This window comes from Sorex araneus, chromosome 9 (assembly GCF_027595985.1).
Source record: "Sorex araneus isolate mSorAra2 chromosome 9, mSorAra2.pri, whole genome shotgun sequence".
In the NCBI taxonomy this organism is placed as follows: Eukaryota; Metazoa; Chordata; class Mammalia; order Eulipotyphla; family Soricidae; genus Sorex; species Sorex araneus.
Genome location: NC_073310.1, coordinates 62,465,210 through 62,492,438, shown reverse-complemented (window position 1 = coordinate 62,492,438; position 27,229 = coordinate 62,465,210). Strand labels below are relative to the sequence as shown.

The 27,229-nt window shown below is 56.5% G+C and overlaps 1 protein-coding gene across 1 annotated transcript in view; it reads right to left on the bottom strand.

Annotated features, from left to right (window-relative positions):
* RSU1 (Ras suppressor protein 1) overlaps positions 1 to 27,229 on the bottom strand; it is a 128,237-nt gene that overhangs the window by 75,608 nt on the left and 25,400 nt on the right. The window contains exons 4-7 of the mRNA XM_004605342.2: positions 26,882 to 27,002; positions 25,422 to 25,540; positions 23,163 to 23,245; positions 22,750 to 22,864 (exon numbers count right to left, since the gene is read on the bottom strand). Coding sequence (XP_004605399.1) covers positions 22,750 to 22,864; positions 23,163 to 23,245; positions 25,422 to 25,540; positions 26,882 to 27,002 — 438 coding nt within the window. The remainder of the gene's footprint in view (positions 1 to 22,749; positions 22,865 to 23,162; positions 23,246 to 25,421; positions 25,541 to 26,881; positions 27,003 to 27,229) is intronic.

Below are 27,229 nucleotides of genomic sequence, written 5' to 3'. Positions count from 1 at the left end.
GGATCAAAGGGTGCAGCGTACACCCGTCCAACGTCCAAGTTACGGCCAAAGAGGAAGCGGGGCTCGCGTGACTCCAGAAGAGGAATGACCCACCAGCAGACGGGCCGACAGGACCTTCCCAGAAGCCACCTTCCCAACAGCGCACCAGGCCCCACACTAAGACCCGGGCGCTGGAGCTTCCGTGATGCAGGAATGATCCACAGCCAGGTCCTCACTCATCGGGAAGCGTGAAACAGAATCAACTTTATTATTTTATTTAGATATAAGTACCTTTGAATCCAATTTTATTAAAGGTTAAGTCAGGGCTCAACATACCGCACAGACCCTAAAGTGAAGTTCTATGTAAAAACGGCTCGTTTCAGCTGTGCCGCTCACGGGAGGGCTTATATTTTTATTACTCTGGTGCAGTGCGTGCCACGCTCCACGGGGGGAGGGGCGGGGGTGGCCAGAGTGCGGGTCCTGTGGCCTATAAAATATGCACCAAGATAACGAACCACAGGAGGGAAAAAACTGCAACAGTGAACTCAGAGTCAAGTCACTTTTGAGAAACGCTTAAGGCCTCTGAGGTCAGGCGTTAACCATCTACTTAATGCCTTTTGAGGAGACTCCACTTTTACAAATTGCTGCGGAGTTAAGACAGCATGGAAAGAAAGCCACCAAGATGGAAGGTCGGGTGCCACGCGTGCGCACACACACACACACACATACGTACACACACGCACACACACGCGCACACACGCGCACACACGCACACACACGCAACACGCATGCACGCACACTCACACACACACACACACACACACACACACACACACACACACACTCGGGCTTGAGGACCCGAGATATGAGGAGACCCCAGCAGAGAGCAGTGGGTACGGAGCTGACTGTGGCTTTTTTAGAAAGAAAACCATCTTTTCCTTTCAGCGTGGGGCAAACACACGTATCCGTCCCGGACTCAAAGAAACAGGGGGCCGGGCAGGAGGGGGACGGCTGGGTGCCTGTTACCTGGGACTTGCCAAACCCAAACCCATCACAGCCTTTCTTACTTCTGCACCTGCCCCCGAAGCCCTCTCCTCTGGATTCTGACAAGGTGTAAATGTCACTCAGTGTCACCTCTCCCAGGAAGTCTGCCCCAGTGTCCCCACAGCAAGCCTCTGTAATTTCCATCTGTCTCCACTGACTGGTTTCACAGTAACCTGGATTTCCTAACTTCCTACTCGGCTGCTTCTTCCCCACCCCACCTGGCATCGCCAACTGGTGGCAAGTTCCACTGACAGACCACAGGGTCCCCCTCTCACTGATGGTCGTGCAACATTCCTTGGCTTGGCCCAGCCAGAGAGGCCCCCGCTGCTCCCATTCCACTCCCGGACAGGGTGTGGGTCCCGTCCTCACGCGTCCCCCCTGGGCACGCACAGGTTGGGGATGGAGCCTCAGGTGGGACAGGAGGAGCCCGAGCACATGAGTTCTGGCCGGAAGCGTTTTTAAAGCACATCCTTACTTCTCCCCCTGCGTGTGCCCATGGCCACTACCGGCCAGTACTGGGCTACAGAGCTGCGAGTGGGCGGGCTGGAAGCTCACTGTCCGGATGGGCCAAGGCAGAGAGTGACCGTGGCAGCGGGTGTACAGGCAGAGCCTGGGCTGACCACTGGTTTCCGTCTCTCCGGGTGCGACTCTGCACCGCAGCTGGACTGAGCAGAAGGGCCAAGGAGCCTGAGGTTCTGAGTGGGCCCCTGACAGAACCAGGCAACCCGGGCACTGTGGTTCCCCGCCATGCCCGCGCCGGGTGACCCAGTGTGCCGGCTGAGTCTCTTCCCTGCAGCCCCCGGTCCGGAGAGCTAATCCCGCAGTGATGATGACGCCCCACTCAGCAGAAACCCACGGTGAAGACACGAAACACAACTTATCCCAGAAAATGCTCCGGGGGTGAGGCAGATCAAATAAAAGTGCACATATTAAAAAAAGAAACTAAGCGCCAAACATTGTAAAGAATCACTGCATCCCCAGGGCGAGTCGCTGACGTGGACAGATGCTGTGGGACACAGTGACCGTCCAAGGCTTCCCCTACAGAACAGTGAAGCCCAATGAGCAGGTCACAGCAAACTCAGTTCAGTGGAAACTCCTCTTGACCTCTCGACTTGCTGGCCACAGCTCCAGACTGGAGTTTCCAGGAGTGATGAGCTACTCCACGGGGCATTGGTCCCTGACGCCAAGACCGCCACTCCCGTGCGTGTGTCCGTGTGTCTGAGGCGCATGCCTGCGTGCACACAGAGGGCCAATTCCAGGTATCATGCTGGCCTGAGGAGTTATTTCCTTTTTTTTTTTTTCGTTTGGGGGCCACACTCAACAATACCTGAGCTTACTTCTGGCTCTGCACTCAGGAATCACTCCTGGCAGGGCTCAGGGGAACAAGTGGGATGCTGTGGATCGGACCCAGGTCAGCTGCATGCAAGGCAAATGCACTCCCTGCTGTATAGTCACTCCTGCCTGCAGAGTGATTCCTATGTCAGCTCCAACTCTCATTCACAAAGTCATGGGACCATTCTCAGACGAATGCATGCACTGTCTGAGTCATAAAGGGAAGGAGAGACGCTGCCCTCTAGGGCCCACTGGGTATGGACACGCACATTTGTGCATGCACATACACACATGCACACACATGCACGCACATGTAAACACACACACATGCATACACATATGCATACACACACTTGCACACTCTTAACATACATATTCATGCACACAAACACACATGCACACATGCACACACACGTGCGCGCACACATGCACACAGGATCTGATCACCCAGACGAGGCCTCCCTGAGTCAGAAAGCGTGGCATGACCTGGGCCACAGGTGCTGAGTGCCGTGTCACGACCCTCGAGGCCACACATCCCTCCAGTGGTGTGGGCAGAGCACAGGTGGCTGGGGCCACAAGGCTGCCTTCTGGTCTCTTTACTCCTAGGACAGTTGGTTCTAAAATCCCCAGGCTCTCACGGAATCGGGAATGGGTGACCTTCCCCGCCCCCTGTGCTTCCGGGAGCCTGGCAGCCACGCCCACGTACCGCCTCTGGCGCCATGTAAGCTCATTACCAGTCACGACCCAGAGACTCACAAATCAACGTAGGAAGAGAGCCTGGAGCTCAGAGATGCCTCCAGACCCGAGGCCTCCCTGAAACCGCCCTCCAGTTAGACTCAACTCCAGCTGCATCACCCTATTGAGAATTTTAGTTTCCTGGAGTGAGCGCTCATGCTCTGCCTCACTCACTGATACACCAGAGTGTCAAGCAGAAGGAACACACAGCTCACCCTGTCACAGCAAGGTAGTAAAATCTCTCATTACAAGGGCTTAATGGCGCTAGGCTGAGATACAACAATCTTCACACACTTTCCTTTAAGAAAACTTTTTGGGATCGTTTTTCAGCAGATTATTCATAATAAACAATATAAAATAAATTATTTAGGGCTTGTTTTATGGGGAAGGGCTTGGCTGGTGGTTGGGAAAATTTGAAATATTGATAGTGGGATTGGTGTTGGAATGTTGACTGTAATAAATTACTGTGAACAACTTAAAGAAAAAAAAATAGTCAGTGCTTCCTTGCCCGGGCCTCGACAGAATTACCCCGGGACGCTGCTGTAGCGTTAAGTCTCTGACAGGCGCCCCTGTTAAGGGGGTCGGGCTCGGTCTTTGGGGGGCTGTCGGGTCGGCTCCAAACGATGCTGTGCAGAGCACGGAACGTCTCACGAAGGGACCCATGAAGCATGGGCACTGACGTGCCTGTGGCGGCTTTCAGCTGCTTTGGGTGATGAATGAGAATATTAAGCTCATAATGGAAGGCTGCGTACAATAATTCTCCATTCCCTGGTATTAAAAACCTATAAAGGAGCATAAAGCCGGCCTCCCGCTGTAATCTGCCCCCTCTGGTTAAAGCACTCTTCTGAGATCACCGGGGCTCGGAGAAGGATGGGACGGCTCAGAAAGAGTGACAGGTGTCGGGGAGGAAGCAGGGCCGAGGTACGGGGCCGCAGGCAGCTGACGGCGGGGTGGGGGCTCAGCGCAGGGGAGTGAGGCGGGGGCGCCCCGGGAGGTGGAAAGCCAGTACACGGAACGTGCATCTCATCCAGATTCCCAGACTGACCCTGTGCTCTCAGCTTTGCTTTTCTTCCTAGACCCCCCGGAAGCAGGGTGGCATGCAAGCATCTTTCTGTGCCCCTGCTCCCACGAAACCTACCAGGAGGAGGTGGAGAATGAGTCCTTAAGGGGAACCAATCAAGACACAAAACCACTTCCTATCAGAAACAACAAGGACAGTCACCCGCCGTCACCCACCGCGTCTGGGCACAGTGAGTCGACAGACAGAGGCCCTCAGAAGTCGAACAGGCCCTTTAGCAGTGGGGGACTGGGGGGTTCTCTTTACGCAACAGGGGCAGCTGATGCACGGTTCTCACGGAGGGATATTCCACGGCATCGGAAGCTGATAAGACCGAAAAGAAAATAAACTTCAAAAAAATCAAAGAGTGATCTTTCAGAAAGTAGTATCGTACTCTTCCCGGACTCAAGAAGCAAAACTTCGGTAACTTCCTCATTGGATTTTCCTTTCTTATACTCACACTAGTGAGCATTTATTATTTTCAAATACTAAGTTGTTGTTGTTGTTGTTTTTTAACATCTCAATGGGCAGAGTTGTGTTTTATTGTTAGGCTCACCTTAACAAAGAATCTTAATGGCGACTTCCAGGTCAGAATAGAGGGGATTTCTTTAAGCCTTCTGAATATCTTAGTTCTTAGAAAAAACAAATTTTGTAATAGCAAATGACATTTAACACCTAACAAATATCAAATAACATTTCCCAAATTTATTTGTTTTTTTTTTCTTACGGGGGGCATGCCTGTCTGTGCTGGGGGCCCCCTCGGAGCTCTGCACCCAGGGGTCATTCCTGGCGGTGCTCAGGGGTCTATCTGGAATACCAGGGATTAATCCTGGTTGGCTATGTGCAAGGCTGGCACCCCACCCACTGTACTATTGCTCCAGCCCCTATTTCTCTCCAAATGGAACCCGAGAGAATGCCCACCATCCTATCTGTCTATATCAACCAAACAGGAAGAAAACAATCTGAATAAAAAAATTGTGTGCCTGAAATGCAAACCCGGCATCTTGGACCTGTCCTCAAGGTTCCGGGAAGATCCTCAACGCCAAGGCGGGACTCCCCCCCCCCATTCGGAAAGGACCCGATCACAATGGGGAACCCGCTGCCTCTGTATCACCCGCCCTTCCCACTGGGCCTGGCACGCTCAGCCCCAGACGCTTCCCCTAGCCAACAGCTCAGCCGGGTGACGGAGGGAGAGATCAAAGTGACCCCCCACGAGAGCGCAGGTGTGGTCAGCAGCCCTGCTCACGCTCCGTGAAGGTGGAGCTCTCAGCCCGCTCACCTGCGGGCAGCGAGGAGTGGGCCAGCCCATCTGGCCGCAGCTGAGGCATGAGTGCATAGAGCAGTGGCCAGACGGTCAGCACCTCTGCCTGACCGGCCAGCCAAGCGCCTGCCCCTCTGAGAACCCGGGGGCTTCCTGCCACGTCTCCATTCACCCAGAGGCGCCGGGCTCGGGGCACGTCCTGTCTGCCCGGCCAACGGGAAGCGTCGAGAGGGGGCTGCTCACGAGCCCCCACGAGCCCAGATGCACAGTCCCAGCTCCGGGCTGGGGACACGCGCTCACAGAGCTCCTCGGGGCTTTCACGCCGGATTCCATCCCGTGCACCAGCCCCGGAATTTCCAGCGGTGAGATGAGTAAACAGTGACAGGGAAGTGATAAAAGAAGCGGCAGAAAACGGGGCTTCGAGAACCACTCGCCGGCCGGCGCCGTGCTAATGACTTCTACTTTTAGCTGACAAGTCGTGCTATTTCCACACCCCAGTTCCACTGCAGACAGCTTTCGGGAGCAGGTACCAAGGCAACCACACTCATGCCAGGCTGTGGGAAGCTGGGGGAGGGGGCACGCTGCAAGCCTGGAGGAGGAGGAGAGCCCCCCACCCCCGATACTGCTAACGATCCAACATACCGCCACCGACTGCAAATAAAAAAAAAATCGTCTGAAACAACATGAAAAGCTGGAATTAATTCAACCTCCATCTGGCAGCTCTGGGAGAGAGCGAACTTGGGGCTCCCTGCTCGAGAAAGGGGTGGGGGGAACCCAAACAGCACAGCAGAGAGGACGCCAAGCCCGAGCTCCCGGGCTCTACAGAGATTGTGTGTGTGTGTGTGTGTGTGTGTGCGTGTGTGTGTGTGTGTGTGTGCCTGTGTGTGTGTGTGTGCCTGTGTGTGTGTGTGTGTGTGTGTGTGTGTGTGTGTGTGTGTGTGTGTGTGGTAGGAGGGGGGAGTTGGCATTTGGGTGGCATTTCTGGACCTGCCGCCTCTGGCGGATTACTCAGGTGGGGACATTACGTGAGCCGTCCCGGAAACGCCTCCCACCACAGGCTCGGAGCACGTCATGCCCGACTCCTACTTCAGAGCGGCGCCGTGGCCAAGGCTGCTCGTCACGATCTCCACGGACGGCAGGCAGGAGACAGGGAGGCGACACCAGCTCCCTACAGAGCGTGGCCATCCGTGGCCCCCCGGCCCCTGCCTCCAGCCCAGACCCAATTCGGGGGGGCTCAGGGGACACGGGGTAGGCACCCGGGAGCAGAGGAAAGAGGGTGATGGAGGAGGGAGCGTCACTTAGGAGCTCCTGGCTGGCACACCCCAGGGGGCCGGTGACTCATGTGCTGGCGCCTCCTGCCTGGTATATTTAAGTCCCAAACCCGAAGGCTGGACTTTGCGGCTGTCCTGTGGCCCCATGAGGGTCCCCCGGCAGGAGGCTGGGGGTGGGCTGACATCGGGAGGGCCGGGGTCAGGAGTCCCGTGAGAGAGACAAGGTGATGTCCAGAGTGGGGGTGGGGGGAGTGAAGCACCTGTGATGGACAGTCACGGACCCGCAGAGACCCCCCAGAGCTGCCTGCGCTAACCTGGGGATTAGCTCAGAGTCCTCTGACCCCTGCCATAGGCGCTGACGTACCCCTCCGTCCTGCTGATGTGCAAGTAGCCGCAGGAAGGGAATCCACCGACCAAAGCCACCCGGGTACCTCATCCTGCCTTCTCGGGGCGCACAGGGCGTTCCCAGAGAACTCATCCGACTCCAGCCAAAGGCTGGAGAGATCAGCGATGTCACCGAAACCAAGGCTAGCTCCCTAGCAGGCCCACGGGAGGGGCATTGTCCTTAACCCCCGCCCCCCCCCCCCCCAGCCCTCCAACCTCCCCTCAGCCCCTGCTGGGAGCGAAGGACATGTCATTAGAGAACTAAGGGCTTCTTCCACCACTCTTGTCTCCCTGAAGCGGAAGGTGGCTTGAGCATGTTCACACTTACGGAAAGCAGCTGCCAAAGGAAAAGGGCACTTACACAAGCTTTTGTCTTTTGTCTGACTTCTTTTTTTTTTTTTTTTTTGGCTTTTGGGTCACGCCTGGCGATGCTCAGGGGTTAACTGCTGGCTCTGCACTCAGGAATCACTCCTGGTGGTGCTTGGGGGAATCTAGGCTGGAGATGGAGCCTGGGTCAGCTGCATGCAAGGCAAACGCCCTCCCCGCTGTACCATCACTCCACTCCCCTGATGTCTTAATTTCTGAGGGCGGCGGCCCAGAAGCGAACAATGCGCAGTGGAAGGTGGGAGGCGTGTCCGTGGCTGACACAGCCCCGGGAAGCCACTCGGGCAATCCCAGAGCAACATTTGGGAAGTCTGACCCACCGACCCCTCAGCGTGACTGGCACGACCATCCCCAGGAGGACTGGCTAACGGAGAGGCCGGAAGGAAGCGGCGCCGAGAGAGTGGGCCCATTCTGCCTCTCGCCCGGCCTTGTGCCTTCTCCGGTCCAACTCGCCCTGCACCAGCGGCTCCCGTGGCTGGCCCGCCCTCCCCGCCGACTCCGCCACGAGGTGAGGAGGAAGCACTCGGTGGGGCCGGGCGGAGACGCTCGAGCCCAGGTCCAACGTGACGGGTTAAAAATCAACAGGGGAACTCCCTCCTAGAGAATGTGACTTCTAGTGGTTCCTCAGAGCGCCCAGGACCTCAGACCCTCAGAGGAAGCGGGGGGAGGGAACTGGCACACCCACTGGGGGGTCCCGAGCCTGACCCACGGCAGCCGGGGGGCGCCTAGCAAGCGGCAGGACCGAGGGGGTTGGGCAGAAGGTCCCCGGGGACGGGGACACTGGCCTAGGGTCGCACCGTCTCGGTCAGAAACCCTGGGCAGACCCGCACTTCCACCTTTTCCTCCTTTCATCATTGCCGGCCGCACCCCTGTACCCCAGTCCCGGGCAGAAGCCCCCCGCTCCCCGCCTGGGGGACGTGGTGGCGTCCTGAGCACAGAGCCCACGGGGAGTGACACCGTGTCACCATGGGAAGCCCCGGCACTGAGGTGTTGGTCCCGGGACCGAATCCCCCGCGGCCGGTCCCGACACCCCAGCCCTGGAGCTTCACGTGTTCCTGAGTGTCCCAGAGTCAGCCTCACGGGACCGGAGGCCCCGAGCCCCTGCCTCCTGGCTCAGGTCCCTCCGGGTTCTTGCCCCGCTCCAGAGAGAACTGCGCACTGCCCAGGACTGCGAAGGCATCAGACAACAGGACCTGGCGAAGGAACACATCCCCAGCCTCTGCACAGCGGTGAGCACTGGCTGAGAGTGCGGCGTCCGGCTGATACCACTTCTGCCTTTTGTTTCAGCGCCCTCATCTGTGAAATGGGCACAGCGACCACTCCCCCTTCTTACCGACACATGACCCGGGACTAAACGCCTTTCCTAAGAGAAAGGAGCGCTCTCCATGTCGATCCACTTACATGCAAGTTTCATAATTTCATCTGTTCTAATAGCTGCAAGCCATAACACCCAAAAGGAGAGAGAGAGAGTGAGGGGGACTGTGCCTGCCACAGAGGCAGGGGTGGGGGTGGCGGGAGGGAAACCGGGAACACTGGTGGTGGAGGATGGGCACTGGTGGAGGGATCACTTGATCAGTGTACCACTGAAATATAATCACGAAACTTTGTAAACCTGTAACTGTATCTCACAGTGATTCATTAAAACAAAATTTAAAAGAAAAGGGGGCACTGAAATATGGCAGCCATGAGCAGGGCCACTATCCACGCAGCTTCATCCTTACTCCTTTCCAGAATCTGACGGCTAAAGTGCTGAAATATTACGTTATTTTTAAAAATTCTTAAACGCATGGGGGCTGGAGAGACAGTGCCACAAATACGGCGCCCGTGTCCCCTGGGGTGGACCCACGGCAGCACCGACGCCCCCCGAGCACCAGCGTGGGTGAGCCCTGCTCCTCCCCCGCCCCAAGAAACATCTCATTAGCAGACAGAATCCAGTGCTCTCCACAGTGGTGCGGAAGCAGCATGGAGGGGCCCGCCCGGCGGGAGCTGGCGTGTGGACACAGAGCAGGACCGGGTCAGGCTCAGAAACTGCCTGGGGACCGACAGACCTGACGGTTCTGCTGGGGAAGCGCAGCGAGGGTCTGCCCAGGTGGGGGCTCGCGAGACTCAGGCTGCCGACCAGCCGGCCACAGTGTAGCGGGACGACCTACGGCAGCCTCAGAAGCCACGTCACGCTGCATGTCACCGACACCTCCAGAAGGCAAATCAAACACGGAGCACGGACGCTCCACGAAGGGCGCGGTCTGGAGCCCGGGGAGCCCGCCACGCTGCCGGCGCCTCGCCATGACCAAGGGCGACTCGAGCCACTGACCGCTCCAGCCCGGACGCGGCCGGCTGACAGGCCGTGAGTGAATCAGGCCTTGCCAGGGCGGGAGGCAAAAACTGCTTTATGGCACCCTTGGACCTTGGACGCGTTCTAAGCTCCGAGTCTGCTGAGAGTCCGGCAGAGAAAAACCCAACGGTTCTATTTCTCGGGCCCAGTGAAGAAATTCCCAGAGCGCCAGTTAAAAAGAAAAGAAAAGTGAGCCAGAGTTCTGGAAGATCAACTGAACAAGCTGGAGCACCCGCACTGCCGTGCTGGGAGCGCCCCCAGCGTGGGGAGCCGCCGAGCCCCCCCGCCCAGCCCGCCAGCCCGCTGGACAGCAACTGCTCCCACTCGCGCCAGCCAGCCCGAGTGAGCAAACAATGAACCCTTAACTCCGACCATTGATCTTGCTAATTGTATCTGCCACTGAATTCGCTTCTCGCCCTCACAGTCAGCCCGCCTTCCCCGACACTATTCCAAGCGTTAAACGGTCAGAACCCAAAGTGACAGGTTTAGTGCTTCCCCGGCCACTTATATAGCCGGCGGCCAGGCGGCCGTTTGCTGAGAACTATGATTTATTTGTCTCACACTGGAGCATGGAACCTTTGAGATGCGGGTGGGGGTGTGGGGGGTGGGGAGCCAACAGCTCTTCAAAGTTTATACACGACCATCTAGCACTATATTCTATGAACTCAATTTGAAAGAGATGGAATAAGCGATGGATTTATTTTCTCTATCAGGGGCTGGAGCGATAGCACAGCGGGTAGGGCGTATGCCTTGCACGTGGCCGACCTGGGTTCAATTCCTCCGTCCCTCTGGGAGAGCCTGGCAAGCTACCGAGAGTATCCCGCCCGCATGGCAGAGCCTGGCAAGCTCCCCATGGCGTATTCGAAATGCCAAAAACAGTAACAAGTCTCACAATGGAGATGTTACAGGTGCCCGCTCCAGCAGACCGATGAACAACGGGGACGACAGTGACAGTGACAGTGATCAGGAGCTTTGCCTTCCAGCACGATCCATCTGGGCATCCTGGTCCCGGGCATCTTCTGTCACGTGCCTGAACGCAGGGGGCAACCGGGAGCGGTGCTGAGCCAGACATGGGTGCCAAGGGAACGAGAGTGAGTGGAAGACGATGTGGCTGGGGTGAAAGTTCTCCACTGAAGGGAGCAGGGATGGATTTCAGGGCATCTCAAAATTCTCTGAACAACACATTCAGCTTCTTAAGAGGACACCACAGCATGTGCGGAGAGGGCAGAGGGCAGCGCCAAGGCTTTGCTTACCTTCACAGAGGGGTCAGTGACTGGCGACGATTAGCAGTGACGGTTAGAGGGAACTTGGTCTACTGTCGTGAAATCAAAGGGACCAGGGTGTCAGGAGCAGGTGGAACAAAGGATCGACGTTTAGGAACATTCAGCATGGGGAAATTCAATGCTACACCCAGAATTACGAACAAGGAGCTGAAGGAGAGAGCTGGGGTGATGAGACAGAGTGACCGCCTCAAGAGAAACGCAGGCCGGTGGCCTAACCCCCACCTCTCAGACTGTGGCTGGAACTGGAGGTCGGATCTTTGCAGACAGGATTTGATGGAAGCAAGAATTTTGGGGGAGGCCCTCACTAGGGCCGCCCAGGAACTGTGTAAGAGGAGAAAAGCTGGACAGTTCAAGGAGTCAGATGGGTGACAGAGGGATGGCCATGACAGCACAGGGGAAAAGACTGCCCACGCGCCAAGCAGAACATCCTAGAACATTCCTTCCGTTACAGTCCTCAGGAGAAGCTGACCGACACCAGGAACGGGAATTCCTGCCTTCTACAACTCTGAGAAGCGCATTTCTGCTTATAGGGCACTTGTACACCGGCAGACTCGGACATTTATAATAGAGTTGGTCCACGCTCAAGCAACAGACCAGGAGAGCATTTTTAAAGTGTTCAAGTACAGAGATAAATCCAGGGGGAATAAATGTCATAAAATCCTGAGAGCTAAAGGGGAAGATGGTCTTCAACAAAAGGGATACGACGATGAGGACTCCTCCCCCCAGGCCCTGTCTGTCTGCAGGGATTCCCCCCCCCCCACACCGGCCAGTGAGTGCAAAGCTGGGGACATCAGCCTACACTTGAAAACCAAAACTAAACCCCAACTTCTGTGTCGGGCCGAGAAGAAGGAACCAGATGGAATGGGCGACGTGGCTGCTGCCGTTCAGGGGGGACCCGCCCGTGGTACCCGAGAGCCAACACCCAGGACTCCGGGCAAAGCCCACTGCCCTTCTGACACCATTTTCAGAAGGTCCCTCAGGAAGTGGCGGATGAGGCAAATGACGCTTCCGAGTGGACAGAAGAGCGATTCGAGATGGAGTCTAGGGGCCAGCACCGCGGGCGGGAAGGAACAGAGACACAGACAAGGGACAGAGTCAGGACACGAACGAGCCCTGTCTTGGGACGTTTGACGGAGGGAACGAAACTTTCCCTGGCAAAACTTTATACATAGCCTAATCCCACCTCAAATGAAGTTGAAGCAAAACATTTTAGAAAAAAAGGCTGTGACCAAAAAGAACTATACTTTTCTATTCTGTAATGAAAAGGAACTCTTTGTGTGGGGGAGGGGGTCACACCCAGTGATGCTCAGGGCTGACTCCTGGCTCTGCACTCAGGAACTACTCCTGGCAGTGCTCAGAGGACCGTAAGGGATGCTGGGGATCAAACCCAGGTTGGCCGTGTGCAAGGCAAACGCCCTGCCCGCTGTGCTGTCACTCCAGCCCTGAAAGGGAATTCTTCAAAGGGCCACAAGTCCCGATGTCACCAGAGGAGAGGCCAGGCGTGGCACGTGGCTGAGCATGAGCTTTCTCTCTCCCCGATCTTACTGAAACATCAAGTCACAAAGAGGTAAGAATGCTCTTGAAGGATGCGCCGTATCAGCTCACTTCACCTGACCTGCAGAACATTCTAGGGCCTGTATTTTCTAAGGATGGCAGAAAACTGATCCACAAAGAAACTCTGTGAGTCTCAAGTCGTAGATTATGGCATGGTGATGTAACTAAACGGGCAATCGTAACAGAAAGTTTACAGAGATCCTCGACTACCTGGAACCCCCCCAAGTAACACTCGAAAGGAGAAGTCACAATGAAAACTTAAAAATATTTCTGACTGAATCCTAGCACTGCACAGTAGCCCTGTCATTCACCGATCTGCTCGAGCAGGCACCAGTAACTGCTACTGGGAATCATAGTGAATAAACAAAAGATGTTAATTTTGGCCTTAACAATGCTTATAGAGAGATTTCTTTCTCCAAACCTTGTATTGGGGGCCGGGGGAGGGAAGCTAAGCCATCCCTAAAGAAGATATGAAAACCAGGACAAAGAAAAAAAAATTTTATTTTTAAAAATCAGGGCAAGTTATTCTAAAACTGAACAGAAAAAAAAAAGAAACAAAGAAATAAAGAATATGATTTTAAAAAATGGAGTAAAAGGGAAGTCAATAAAATAATACTGGGTTTCTGATAAGAGCAATAAAATTTATAGTCTGCAGGGGCTGGAGTGGGGCACAGCGGGGAGGGCGTTTGCCTTGCACGCGGCTGACCTGGGTTCGAGTCCCAGCATCCCCTATGGTCCCCTGAGCACCAGCAGGAGTAATTCTTGAGTGCAGAGTCAGGAGTAACCCCTGTGCATCGCCGGGCATGACCCAAAAGGAAAAAAATATATAGTCTGATTAGGGAAGTGTCAGGGATATGGTTCAGTGGCAGCACAGCTGTCTTGTAGTTGTAAGGCCCACTGGTTAGACCCCTGGCATGAAAGAAAAGAGGAGGACAGGAAAGAGAGAGGAGAGAAGGAACGAAGGAAGAGAAACCAAGGGTAAAGAAATACAAATTACTAGTACCACAAATGAAAAATGGAGACATCATTACAAATGCTAATGCCAACTTGAAAGAAATGCACAAAATTCTCTGAGGCATGCAAATTGCCAATGAACAGGAGAAGAAATAGAAATTCTGAAAGGCTTATATTGATGAAAAAACCAAATCCATAATTCAAAAATTTTCCACAAAAAGACTTAAGACCCAGATGGCTAAAGAACTCTTTTGAACATTTAAAGAATATTATCAGTTTTACACATCTTGGGGGACCAGAATATTTTTGATACAAAAACCACACAAGAAGATGAAGATGTTAAGAACCAGGCAAAAAATAATTCGTGAAGTGAACAAAGTTGAAAACTATTAAAGGGCAGAAAATCAAATCCATAAACCAACAGGAATGTTAAAATACATCTTCTCAACAGACATAGAAAAACACTTTAACAAAATACACACGCATTCATGTTAATCACTCTACAAATAAGAAATAGAAGAAAACTCCAAAATCTAACAAGAGTCATTGGTAAAACAATCATATGGGGTAAACACTTAATGGGGAAAGTAGGACATGATTTCCCCCCCAAATCAGGAATAGGATAAAGATATCTGCGCTCACAAACTACATTTGATACTCGACATTGTACCAAAGGCAACTGAGCAAGAAAACAAAACAGAAGGTATCCAGATTGGAAATCAAAAAGTAAAAGCGACAGTACAGCGGGTAGGGCATTTGCCTTGCATTCGGCCGACCTAGGTTCAATCCCCGGCATCCCATATGGTCCCTAGAGCACCACCAGGAGTAATTCCTGAGTGCAGAGCCAGGAGTAACCCCTGAGCATCGCCGGGTGTGACCCAAAAAAGAAAAAAAAAAAAAAGAAGAAGTAAAACTAACTCTGCAGATGACAAGATCTTGTCAGAAAATATTCTGAGGAATCTACTTAAAAGTAATTAGAACAAAAAATTATTTTGGCAGAGCTGCAAGACCAATACAAGAACCAACTGTATTTCTTACCCTGGTAGTGAACAACCTGAAATTTGAAGTTCGCCTTTCACTCGGCCAACCCGAGTTCGATTCCTCCACCCCTCTTAGGGAGCCCAGCAAGCTACCGAGAGTATCGAGCCCGCGAGGCAGAGCCTGGCAAATCCAATCCTACAATTGGATTTGGCATATCCAATTAGTATTGGATATGCCAAAAACAGTAACAATAAGTCTCTCAATGAGAGACGTTACTGGTGCCTGATCGAACAAATCGATAAGCAACGGGATGACAGTGATTCTGTGTACATCAAAAATAGCAAAACACTTAGAAATAAATCTGGCATAAGAAGGACAAATTTATACTCTGGAATCAACAAAAAAATGAAAGAAATTTTGTCAGATTTAAGTGAATGGAAAGACATCTTCACTGTATGGATATGTGTTATTATCATTAAGATACCAATACTTCCTCAAATCTATAGATCCACTACAATCTCTATCCGAATACCAGTAGGCTTAGTTGTAGAAATTTACAACATGATACTAAAATTTACATGGAAACTCGAGGAACTTAAAATAGCCAAAACAATCCCCAAAAAAGAATAACAAAATTGGAACCAACAGTGTCCTAATTTCAAAATTTACTACAAAGTAACAGAACTAAAGATAGTGTGGCACTTATATAAGGACAGATATATAAATAGGTGGAAGAGACTAGAGGACCCAGAAATAAGATAAAACATCTGTACTTTCCTAAGGTGCAGATGTTGAGTGGCGCCGGAGCACTTGACGGGGAAGAGTCTCTCCAACAGACATGGCTGAGACAGCGCAGGAGAGACAGCCACTCACAGGAGAGAGAAGCACTCTCGCCCAGACGCTCCCAACTCACAGACACACGCCTCGGCTGCCGCCCCGTAAATCTCTCTTAAATGAATAACCAGACAGCAACCCCAACTGTACCTGGGGCACCAGCACACCCTAACCGATACCAGCACTTATGAGGGAAATATTTCCCCAGACTTACAGCTTGTTCCTACTTAATAATGAACACTCCTTTCTCCCGAAAGCCAAGAGAAACATCATCCTTCTCATCACTTCTTTCCATTTTCCATATTTAGTAGTGGTCTTAGTATAACAGGATAACAAAAACAACACACACAAATAACTGAAAGAAAATACAGAAACATAGCTGTCATTCTAAAAAGTCATGGTTGCATATACAGGAAATCATAGAGAATATGGATCCTGAGCAAAAACCAAAGAAATTATAAGGGCCAGGGATACGGCCCAATGGGTGGCGCACATAGCTTGCATGTGCAAGGTACTGGGTTTGATCCATGATACTGCATGGCTCAAACAGCATCATAGGTATGACTCTGATGAAAAAGTTGAAATTAAAAATTTTAAAAACCATCAGAACCAAGGTCATTTTCCCCAAAACCATTGCATTTCTATATACTACCAACAGCTAAAAATGATATTTTAAAATACTTCCCAGTAACATTTAAAACATAAATACCTAGGGATATATTTAACAAAATATAAATGAATACCATACAGTTACAAGAAAAAAATATTTAAACCTTACAAATGGGAGAAATACATTATCTTCAGAGAATAGAGGGCTCTATCTATTTTAGGATGCCAATTCTCTCTAAACTGATGTTATTTCAAATTCCAATTAAGAATCCCAGTAGGATTATCCTAAAACTTACATGCATGTTCAAAGGATACAGAATAGCCAAAAAATTTTTTTGCAGAAGATCCTGTGATTTACAGAGTACTTACAAAGCTAGTCAACAAGATGAGGCGGCAGGCGGGCCCCGAGCCCTGGGACAGTGTAATGCACTGGCCATGCATGCGGGGGCCCCCAGCACCCCAGAGGGCCTCCCGAACCCCACCAGGAGTGATCCCCAGGAGGCAGGAGCAAGTCCTGAGCACTGCTGGGTGTGACCCCAAATCCAAAATCAAAAAAGATAAGGCAGCACTGCTATGAAGATAGATGAACAGAATCGAGAGAGAGAGAAAAAGAGGAGAGAGAGAGAAGAGAGAAGAGGAGAGAGAGAGGAGAGAGAGAAGAGAGGAGAGAGAGAGGAGAGAAGAGGAGAGAGAGGGGAGGGAAGGATAGAGGGAGGGAGAGAGCGAGCAAGGGAGAGAGCATGCAGAAATACACTCACACTTAATTGTCTGCGGTTAAGATTGAAGAAATTGAACAGGCACATCCCCCCTACACTCAGTGCCACTGGGGGAGGGGGTGGGGGGAGGAGATAGACACAGAGACACAGAGACACACAGAGACACCCAGGCAGAGACAGCGGCCGTCCAGTGCTTGAGTAAGCGGTTGGAAACACGAACGCTTCCCATGAGAAGCTGCAGGCGTTCCTTCGCTCACAAGCCTGCTGGTATTCCGGCGGCCACCGGCTCACCGTCGGGACAAACTCCCGTTGGCACCGACTAGCTGAGGCAAACCTCGTCCTAGCTCCCGCGTAGAGATGCTGCTGATGGGGTCAGGTGAAGGCCGGGAGGAGACGGAGGGCCCCGACCTCAGGTGACAAGAGGAACTACTCTGGGGAGGTCCAGAGCAGCCGAGAGGGAGGCAGCACCTGCGGGTGAGCCGGCCCCGCGCTCGGGGCACACCAGTGAAATTCGGGCTCTGCCACCCCCAGTGCCAACGCTGGGCCCCCGCAAGGAAACTCACTCGGGCCTGCCACATCGTCTGGGGGCTGGCCCCGCAGAACACGGCTTATTTCTTGACACGGGAACAGAAACAGGAGAGCTCCACGCGTGAGGTTCCATGCACTGCAGGGGCGGCGGGCGGGCTCCGGGGACGGCCCGTCCTCCACAGATCTGCCTCTGGAGTGAAAACTTCAACCTGGGCCCCCCGCACCGGCGCTCCCTCCCGGGGCAGGGGTACGTGGGGGTCTATTAAATCGGAGGCCAGCCTGGGACCCCCAGGGGCGCTGACACCCGTGGAGGCCAGTGCTCCGTCCCCCGGGCTCACGTGGGACCCGCTGAAATTTACAACATGGCGCAGGAGCATTTCACAGGCCGCGTGTCCCCGCCCTCCCCGTGACACTCCGGCAGTGACCCACCAGGCAGAGATAGCCCACCTCACTGGGGAAAAGCCCCACGAGGGCCACTGACGGCACTGCAGTCGCCAGAGTGAAAAGGAGAGAAAATGCTGCTGGTTGTTCTTCCTTTTTCTCTTGTTAAATACCACGCAGGAGACGGGGGCGGGGGGGTCACACGTGATGATCAACTAAAACCTTGGGAATCAAGGAACACGATTCCCTCTTTGGGGGAGAGTCTGACCAAAGAGAGACATCGCCAGGATTGAAAGCAAAAGCCCCCCCAGAATAATCGAGCTCAAAGCGGTGGGGTCAAGACTTCCTACTCCTGCCCGGTATTTTATCATCACCATCACCATCATCATCATCATCATCATCATCATCATCATCATTATTTACGTCTGTGAGGCATTACACGGTCAGTGCCGGTCCAACCCTGGAATGTTTCAGTGGCCCGTACTGAGATGTTTGTGGACTGACTACTGCGAGGAAGGCTTCCTGGCGAGTTCAGAGGACGGCACCTCTGAGCCGGGCCACGTGACCCACAGCCCTGGCGCCCCCCGCGGAGTCGCTGCCTGGAACTTCCACACCGCGGCCGACCCGCCTGTGCGACATGGACCGCGAGCCGGTGTTGTGTGTCACAGGAAGGAGCCGTCTGGGAGTCGGCCCTGCACACGCCCTTCCATCTGTCCAGCAAGCGAGGAAAAGAAACTTCCAGATCGTCCGCCAGCAGCTGACTGCGGCCACCCTGGGCAGGAGGCCCACCCGCGGCCGAGCCCCGCGGCCACACCAGTGCCACTCAGCGACTGGGCCTCAGCACGGACACCCCCTCCCCGGGGCTCACTCCTGGTCTCACTCTGGCCCAGAAAGGGCTTCCCTCAGCAGTGGCCCCGTCCCCGGCCACCCCGGCGTCCGTGCAGCAGGGAGACCTGAGCTCTGGGGCCATCGACCTCTCAGAGTCTTCGGGACGGGGGAAGGCCTGGGCCGCGGGGACCCGTGATGAGGAAATCTGGGCGCGCGCAGGGCGCAGCTCTGCCCAGGCCCCCGGCCCTCTCTGCCCCGGCCCTGCCTCTCGGACTCCTTGCTTACCCCCGGCCTCCGCGCCCACTCTCCCTGCAGGCGGCCCAGAGCTGGGCCCAGTCCGGGCTGCAGAGGCAGAGAGAGTCACACTTAGGTGAGGGACAGCCGGAGACACGGCAGAGTCTGCAGCACGGGCCCAGCACGGAAGGAGCGGGCGGCACCCAACACGGAACAGGAGCGAGGGCGCGGGAAGCGCCCTGGCACGCGGCCTCAGAAGGACGCGCCTGGCGTTTCCACAAGTGAAACTCTTTGGTCAGCAATCGGAGCCTGTCAGGGACCCACCGGAAGGCTGCGGGCTACATCCTGGGAATCCCGAGGCAGCCCGTGAGCCACAGGAGACGACTGCCGTGTCACACATCTGCAGAGCGAGAACTTCTCTACGGCGGGAAGACAGCGCCAAGGGCTGGAAACCGCGCCGGGCACGGCCCTGGCCTCCAGGGGGTCGTCCCGTGGCTGAGCTGCTAACCTGTGGGACTTGCCTCTGAACTTGGGTAGGAGGTACAGATCTGAGAAGAATTACACACATGTGCACACATGTACATGCACACACATGCACGCGAGCGCACACGCATGTGCACATGCATGTATACACGTGTGTATGCGCACAAATGCGCACACACATACTCATGCACATGCACAAACATATGCACATATACACACATATGCGCGCACACGTGCACACAGCCCTGCACTGGAACTGGAGCGAGGAATCCTTTTGCTCTCCATTCGTCTCCCCTTCACCATCTAGAACGTCATTCTGTCCTCAGTCCTACTCCCGGCCATGAAGCAGGGGCTTGGAACAAAGTCACTAAGGGCGTTTGCGTGACTAGGGCAGGCTGAGAGTAAGAGCTGAGACAATGTGGGCGTGACTGCGTGAACGGGGAGTGACAGAAGCCACCGAGGCATTCAGGAGATTCTGCAGCTACAGGAGTTCACACACCACCAAACGCTCCCCTGCTCAGAAACCCGACACGCCGTGAGGAAACTCACCCAGCAACGCCACCGCAGAAGCCGCGTCACAGAGCCACGCGCGGGGCACCGCCACGCCCGACCGCACGGGGCTGTGCCTAAACCCCTAGAGCTGACAGAGCGGGCACCCGCCTGGGCTCCTCTCGGGCCCCACACACTCGCTCACCAGCCAGGTGTCGAGTCCATAAGCTCTGACTTTGCCCTTAGAGGAAATTTCAGAGACCTCCAGAGCCGTGACCTTGCTTATTCGGATGCGCCAAAACCACGTACGCGGGACGAGACTATTATCCACACTTGGACACGCAGCCGGCCGGCCCTGCACGGCCAGACAGGAGGAGCGTCATGCTGCGCTCGTGACCTGGACCCCCCTACCCTGCCCCCCACCCGCCTATCCCCGGCCCTACAGACGGTCACAGGCAGAGAGCAGAGGACAGGCCCAGGACGGGGCGCCTCCCGGGGCCGGAAGCTGGGCTGTAGTACCGGGCGTGGACTGAAAAAGGGGCAAGAGGCAGCCGCTTGCGTTCAGTGAAGCATCATCCCCGTGCCACGGCCCGGCCGCCGTGCCCTCTCCTCCCCCAGCACGTGTGGGGCTGCTGCTACTTACACGTGGGGGCCACATCGAGGTAAAACACAAAGCAACCCTCTCCCTGCCCCAGAGAAGGGCCAGGTGGTGAGGACAGGCCCTGAGGCTTCAAGTGTGGGCTCTGTGGCCCGCTCGCCATGTCCCTCTGGGCACCTGGCCAGCCCTCGTCGTGCCTCAGGCTTCCTGCCCCGGACGTCAGGCCGTGATGCAAAGCGGCCGGCATGCTAAGGGCTGATGTGAAATCACTGTCCGGCGTGGCGGGCTTGAAAGCAAGCTCACAGCTCGAGGATAAAGCACCCGCCTGCCCCGTCTTGACTGTAGCTTTGCGAGGGAAACTCCCAGAGGTCTATGGTTTCCTCGGGCTGAGCCTGGCCTGCAATGCGGACAATCCGCCCGGGGCAGAGGCTGGGGGCACGAGCTCCAGCCCACTCACACAAGTCCCTTTGAAGACATTCTCCTTTCTGCTTCCCGAGGAGAAGGAATTTGTTGGTGGCAAAAGTTAACCGACGCCCAGCAGGGCTGGCTGCGTGCAGCACTCAAGCTGGGTAAAGGACAGGAATAAGCTGTAAAACTCCGGGAACACCGGCGGGCGTGGAGGTGAAGGCTATCGGAGGCACGTCCGACAAATCACTGGCTGGCACCACTGATTAAGCAAAGGCACAATGCACGTGCCTCCTGCGTCCACAACGTCCACGACAAATAAGAACCACGGGATTCTCTCTCCTGGCTTCACTGGTCACGCACCAAGCCCCCTGCGAGCAGCAGAGTTTGACCAACCCAGGCGAGTCGGCGCGTCACATCAGGAGACTCGGCCCCGGGGCCCCATCTGGGAGCAAGCCCCTGGGTTCTGCACGCGCCCGGGGGGTGGAAACGCAACTATGTGAGACCAGCGTCATACGGGGCCTTGCCCACGCTGGCGGTGGGATTGGTGTCGGAACACTGTGTGTCTGAGACTCTTATAAGTGACTTCGTGGTGTCTAGAAAGGAAGGAAGGAAAAGACGGGGCGCGACAAGAACACTGTTCTGTGACTTCGTCACCTGATTTGTGGACTCGATGCAGGGAAGGGGCCGGGTTGTTTCCCTCCGCAGGGGCTGGCGGAGATGGGAAGGGGAGCAGGGCAGACCAGGACACCCGTCGCATGAAATCACGTGGACACGTTCCCGTCAGATGCACACTCCCAGCAGAGCTTGGGGTGCACGGGAATGTGTCTGACCTGGCTCCCCAGGGCGGCTCCCGGCCCGTCAGTCGCTTCCACAGAGAGAGCTCGGGGGTCACCGGCCACCGTCGGTGCCGTTCCACGATCATTAGCACAGGTGCCCTCGGTGCCTGCCGCAGCCTGGCAAAGCGATGGGTCTGGGCACAGCAGGGAACGGTCTCAACTCCCGCCCCAGCCGCCCCCCACCGCCCTCAAGGCGCCTGGGTCCGAACTGGTAAGAACCAGCCTCCTCAGAACCCCCCCACGCACCTGAGGCCTCTGCAGCGAGAGCGAATCATTACAGTTTGGGCACAGGGTGAGGTGAGTGGACTGGACTGGAGGAACGGCAGGGTGCCGAGGGTGTGGTGAGGCAGGAAGCAGGCAGGTGCCGTGCAGAAGGATGGCATGGCCTGGGGCCCAGAGCCACCGGGCCGGAGGGCTTCCTTAGGGGCCACGCAGTGGCAGCGCTGCGATACACCCAGGGTTTCAGGCGGGAACACAGCTGACACTTCCCCTAGGAGACAAGTTCAGAGAGAAGCGGACCCGTGGCCAAAAAGGGAATTCCAGTTGCTGTGATAATTTCTGTTCATACTGCAGCACTGTCATCCCGTCGCTCATCGATTTGCTCAAGCGGGCACCAGTAACATCTCCATTGTGAGACTTGTTGTTACTGTGTTTGTTATATCGAATACGCCACGGGTAGCTTGCCCGGCTCTGCTGTGCGGGCGGGATACTCTCGGTAGCTTGCCAGGCTCTCCGAGAGGGACAGAGGAATCGAACCCGGGTCGGCCATGTGCAAGGCAAACGCCCTATCCGCTGTGCTATCATACTCCTGTTTCTCTTCAGATTGTATAAATCTGTACATACTAGGTCAAAGATTTTCAAGGATAAACTAAAGTAAAAATGTTTTAAAAATTAAGGGATTCTACGTGTTTTGAAGAAGGAGGAGGAGGAGGAGGAGGAAGAAGAGAAGAAATCATCAGCAAGTTAAAGGAGGATTCACAGACATGATCATCGGGGCTACTCTCTGGCAGGACGGTCAAGCCCTGGGCAGGGGTGGCAGAGACCGCTAGAGACGACCAGCTCTGGGGACCAGAGGTGGGGTGCTCCCCAAAAGGATGAGGAGTGCTCTGCGGAGTGCTCCCTGAGAGGATGGGGTGCTCCCCGAGGATGAGGAATGCTCCGAGGGGTGCACCCGAGGGGTGAGACGCACCCTAGAGGACAGGGGTGTCTCCCCAGAGGGCGGGTGCTGCGAGGGGTGCCCCGAGAGGCCCTTACCCAGCTCCGGGGGCAGCACGGTCAGGCGGTTGCCCTGGAAGTGCAGCTCCTTGAGCTGCGTCAGCTCCCCGATCTCCTTCGGCAGCGAGATGAGGTCGTTATCCCTGACGCTGAGCTGAGGGCGAGAAAGGGGGCACGTCAGGGGCGTCCAGACGACGAGGAGCCCCGGCCTGACCGCACCCCGACCTCGGTGGAGGCTCGCACCCTCCTCCCCCTGCCCCCTGCGCTGCTGACTGCAGAGTTGGCAGCGGGGGTGGGCGGGGGCTGGGGGGCATGGAGGAGCACTGCAGCGGGAGGACAGCGCTCGCTCCCGTGCCGCTGGCCCGGGCTGCGGCCTCGCGTGGCCTTGATTGGCCGCCCGCGCGGGCGCCAGGAGAGAATTGATTTTCCAGGAATTTAGATAAATTACTTACTATCTGCAGCTTCGTGAGCTTCCCGATATCTGGCGGCAGGATTTCAAAGTCGTTGTCACTGAGATAGAGTGCGCGGAGGGTGGCTGCAAATTAAACAGCCGTCCGTAAGCGGGGGGGCCTGGAACCGGCCGCGCGCCCGCGGGTCGATGCCGGGAGTCAGCTTTGATGAATCGCCTGGGCCCAGTGAAGCCCGTGACACCCTGGGGGGGGCGTTGGGGGACCGACACGAAAGCCAGCCAGAAGCAGGTCACGACACTCAGGTTTACTGGGTGGCGCAGGCTGAGGGGCCCGGGAGAGCGTCCGAGCCGCCAGGGCTGACCCGGTCGGGGACCGTGGCACATGCGGGGGCCTGGGGTCTCCAGGGGCTTCCACGAAGCGGGCTGCTTTCCCGCAGACTTCCGCCTCCCTCCCTGCGGCAGCCATCCTGGAAGGGGTCAGCAGGGGGCACCGTCCTGCATCAGAGCATGGGTACGGGCAGTTCTCCGTCCCCATCAACAGGCTGCGGACACCCACCCCGCGCCCCCCCCCCCGCCTCTTTCCTACGGACAAAAACAAACTCAAGTGGTGATGCGGGCTGAAAGGGACAAGACCCGGGGTCCCCAGAGCTACAGTACTGTGGGGGAGCATCTGCCCGCACGCAGCCGGCCCAGGTTTGAACCCCGGCTCCCCGTCTGGTCCCCTGCATCCCGTCAGGAGCGTGCGCAGAGCCAGGAGTTAAGGCCCGAGAACTGCTGGGTGTGGCCCCCAGACAAACAAAAGGTAATAATAATGGGGGGAGTGACAGGCTCAGAACTCAGGCAGACCCAGTGTCCAGAAACGGGCGCTGCCCGGGCCCGTGACCCCAGCACTGAGGGGGAACCCTCACCAACAGGGGGCGCCGGGCTGGCAGTCTGCAGGAATTTACCTGCTGAGGGTCTGGCGCGAGACACAGTGGTATGGTCGGGGCATCAGGACAAACCATTCCCTCTGCTTCTGTGGTTTGGGCTCACACCTGGCGACGTGCAGGGGTTACTCTCAGTGGGGGGAGCCCAGGTCGGCTGCGTGCAAGGCGACTGCCCTCCCCGCTGTACCATCACCGCAGCCCCCCTGCAAACCCTTGGTCCCGGGGCCCAGGAGACCAGCTCAGAGCTGGCTTCACGGGCGCGGGCAGCAGGGGCCGGCTGACATCCTGGAGACAAGCTCAGCAAACCCAGAATCGGGACGAAGCCGAGCACCCCGGTCCGAGAAGCAACACCAGGCCGTGTGGGGCCACCACTGTGCCCCAAATCAGGAGCACGGAGCACGTTTCCTGAGCACACACGGGGAGCACGGAGAGAGAGAGGCTGACGAATCCCCAGCGTCTGCGCGCGTACACACAGAGGAGGCTGCAACGGACGACAGCCCGTGTTTAAAGGACGCCAAGCACGCGGGCTGCTGGGGCGAGGGGGAGGAAGAAGGAACTCTCCTCCTCTACCTGGTACCTCACTGGAGGTTTCTGTTTCTTCGGGTATTTTTTGGGGGAGGGGGGCGCGCTGCTTCTCAAGCTGTGCTTCAAAGACCGTGGGGCCATTCCTCGGGCTACTCAGCCAACTGACCGGTGGTTCAGTGAATGCCAGGGTCCGAGGATGCGGTGCTGCTCGGCCAGTGGTGCTGGTGACCACCGGGGTCACCGCAAGCCGTGTGTGGGCAGGGCAAACCGCTGGGACCAGGCACGGCCTTGCATGCTCGTGACCCCACGCTGGGGGGTGCGGGGGGTATAAGGGCTCTCAGCAGTGCTCAGGACACCCGTGCGGCCACGCCTGAGCAACTGATTCCATACAGGGGCCTGAGGCCAGGCTGCCCCGCCGGGGGGCCAGCAGGACGGGGCAACCCTGGGGGCTGTGGGGGTCCTCTGAGCTGCGCCCTGCGGTGCCGCGTGCAGGGCCGGCACGCCATCCCCTGCCTCCCTCTGATCCCTGGTGGCGGGCAGCTTTGCAGCTCGAGAAACACAAAGCAGTAAGCGCGACGCGGAGGAGAAACGGCCAGTCACGTGGTTGTTTCCGTGTCTGAGCACCGGCTTGTGAAATCCAGTCGCACGTCCGGCTCAGCGTGGGGCTCAAACGCCGAGGCCGTCACCTCCGTGCAGAGCTGACGTGGCGCCCGAGCCCACGGACCCCCAAGGGCGGCAGGGCAGGGCCACGCTGGAGCCCGCGCCAGGGAAGAACACCCCGTCCGTCCGTCCGTCCGTCCGTCCGCCAGCTCCCTCGGCAAGCACCCCCTCCCGGAGGGAGCCGCCCTTACTCAGGTAGAAGAAGTTCCCGGGGAGCGAGCTCTCGTTCAGGTTGTTGTACGTCAGGTCGAGCACCTCCAGCGCGGGCAGCGAGCCGAAGCCACGGGGCAGCGTGTTCAGCCGGTTCATGCTGGGGGGGAGAGTGGAGACGTCAGCCCCGCCCCCGCCCAGACCCACAGCCACAGGGGAGGGGCCACGTGGCCATCACTTCTGCCAACAGCAGCACTGGGAGTGGAGGGGGGGCCTCGGGGTCGGGGGGGGGGGGCGTCCTGTCACCGCCTGAGCAGGTGGGCGGCCACGGGGCAGGCAGGGACCCTCACTCACTCAGCCGGCCTGATGCCTTGGGGCTGCAGGGAAACAGCAAATAGCCCCCATGGCCCGGGGGCCGCTCCGAGCTGTTGCGGTCTGGGGGCACACGGGCGTCCCGCTGCCGGCAGCTGCGTCTCCGGGCACGGCTTTGGGGGGGAGCACTGCAATGCCCGAAACTGAGCCAAAGGTCACTGGGCAGGTCACATCATTCGGAGGCCGCACAATGCCCGCAACCCGGAATGTGGCCCCTCACGGGAGGGAGAAGAGTCTGCAAAGCCCGGAGTCACTTCCCCAGGGGTCACTCAGCAGGGGGTGGGCTCCCAAGCACGCTCCTCTGGGAGCGGAAAATATATGCTACCGGGGCCGGAGCGATAGCACAGCGGGTAGGGCGTTTGCCTTGCACGCGGCCGACCCGAGTTCGATCCCCGGCATCCCATATGGTCCCCCAAGCACCGCCAGGAGTAGTTCCTGAGTGCAGAGCCAGGAGTAACCCCTGAGCATCGCTGGGTGTGACCCAAAAAGCAAAAAAATATATATATATATGCTACCACCGACCATAAAAATAAGAGACGCCCCCCACCCCCACACTCTCACACACACACGCACTCACATTCACCTGCACACACATGCACACACTCACACATTCACACACACACACACACACGCACTCACATTCACCTGCACACACACAAACACGCACACACACTCACGCACACTGGCACACACGCACACACTCACACACATTCACACAGACTCACACTCATACAGATACATGCACTCAGTCACACACGCACACACTGACACAAACACACACATACACACTCACACAAACACATTCACACACTGACACACATGCACTCACACACTCATGCACACACACACTCAAACACACATGCACACAAACACACACACTCATACATATATCACACAGTCACACACACTGACACAACACACATATAGTCACACACATTCACACACTGGCACACACACATACACGCACACGCACTCACATTCACCTGCACACACACGCACACACTCAAACACGCACACACACGCACACACACATTCACACAGACTCACACTCATACACAGATACATGCACTCAGTCACACACGCGCACACACTGGCACACACACATACACGCACACGCGCACACGCTCACCCGAGGTTGAGGTGCTTGAGCTTCTGGAGGCTGCTGATCTGCGTGGGCAGCTCCTCGATCTGGTTGTTGAAGCAGTTGAGCACCTCGAGGTTCTTGAGCTCCGCGACGTTGGGGGGCACGGCTGGGGGCACAGGGGCGCGTGAGGGCGGACGCCCGTCGGGCCAACACACCCGCGCTTCTCTGCCCAGGAGCACGGGGGCGTCCAGCAGGGCCGGGCCAGGGCCATGTCGGACCCCTCGGGACCCCGCCCCTGCCCCAGGGCCCTTGGCACGGCCGGCACGGTGGGCGGCAGGGGCAGGGCTGGACCCCGCGGCCGGCGGGGAGGGAGGTGGAGGACTCGGTGCAGGG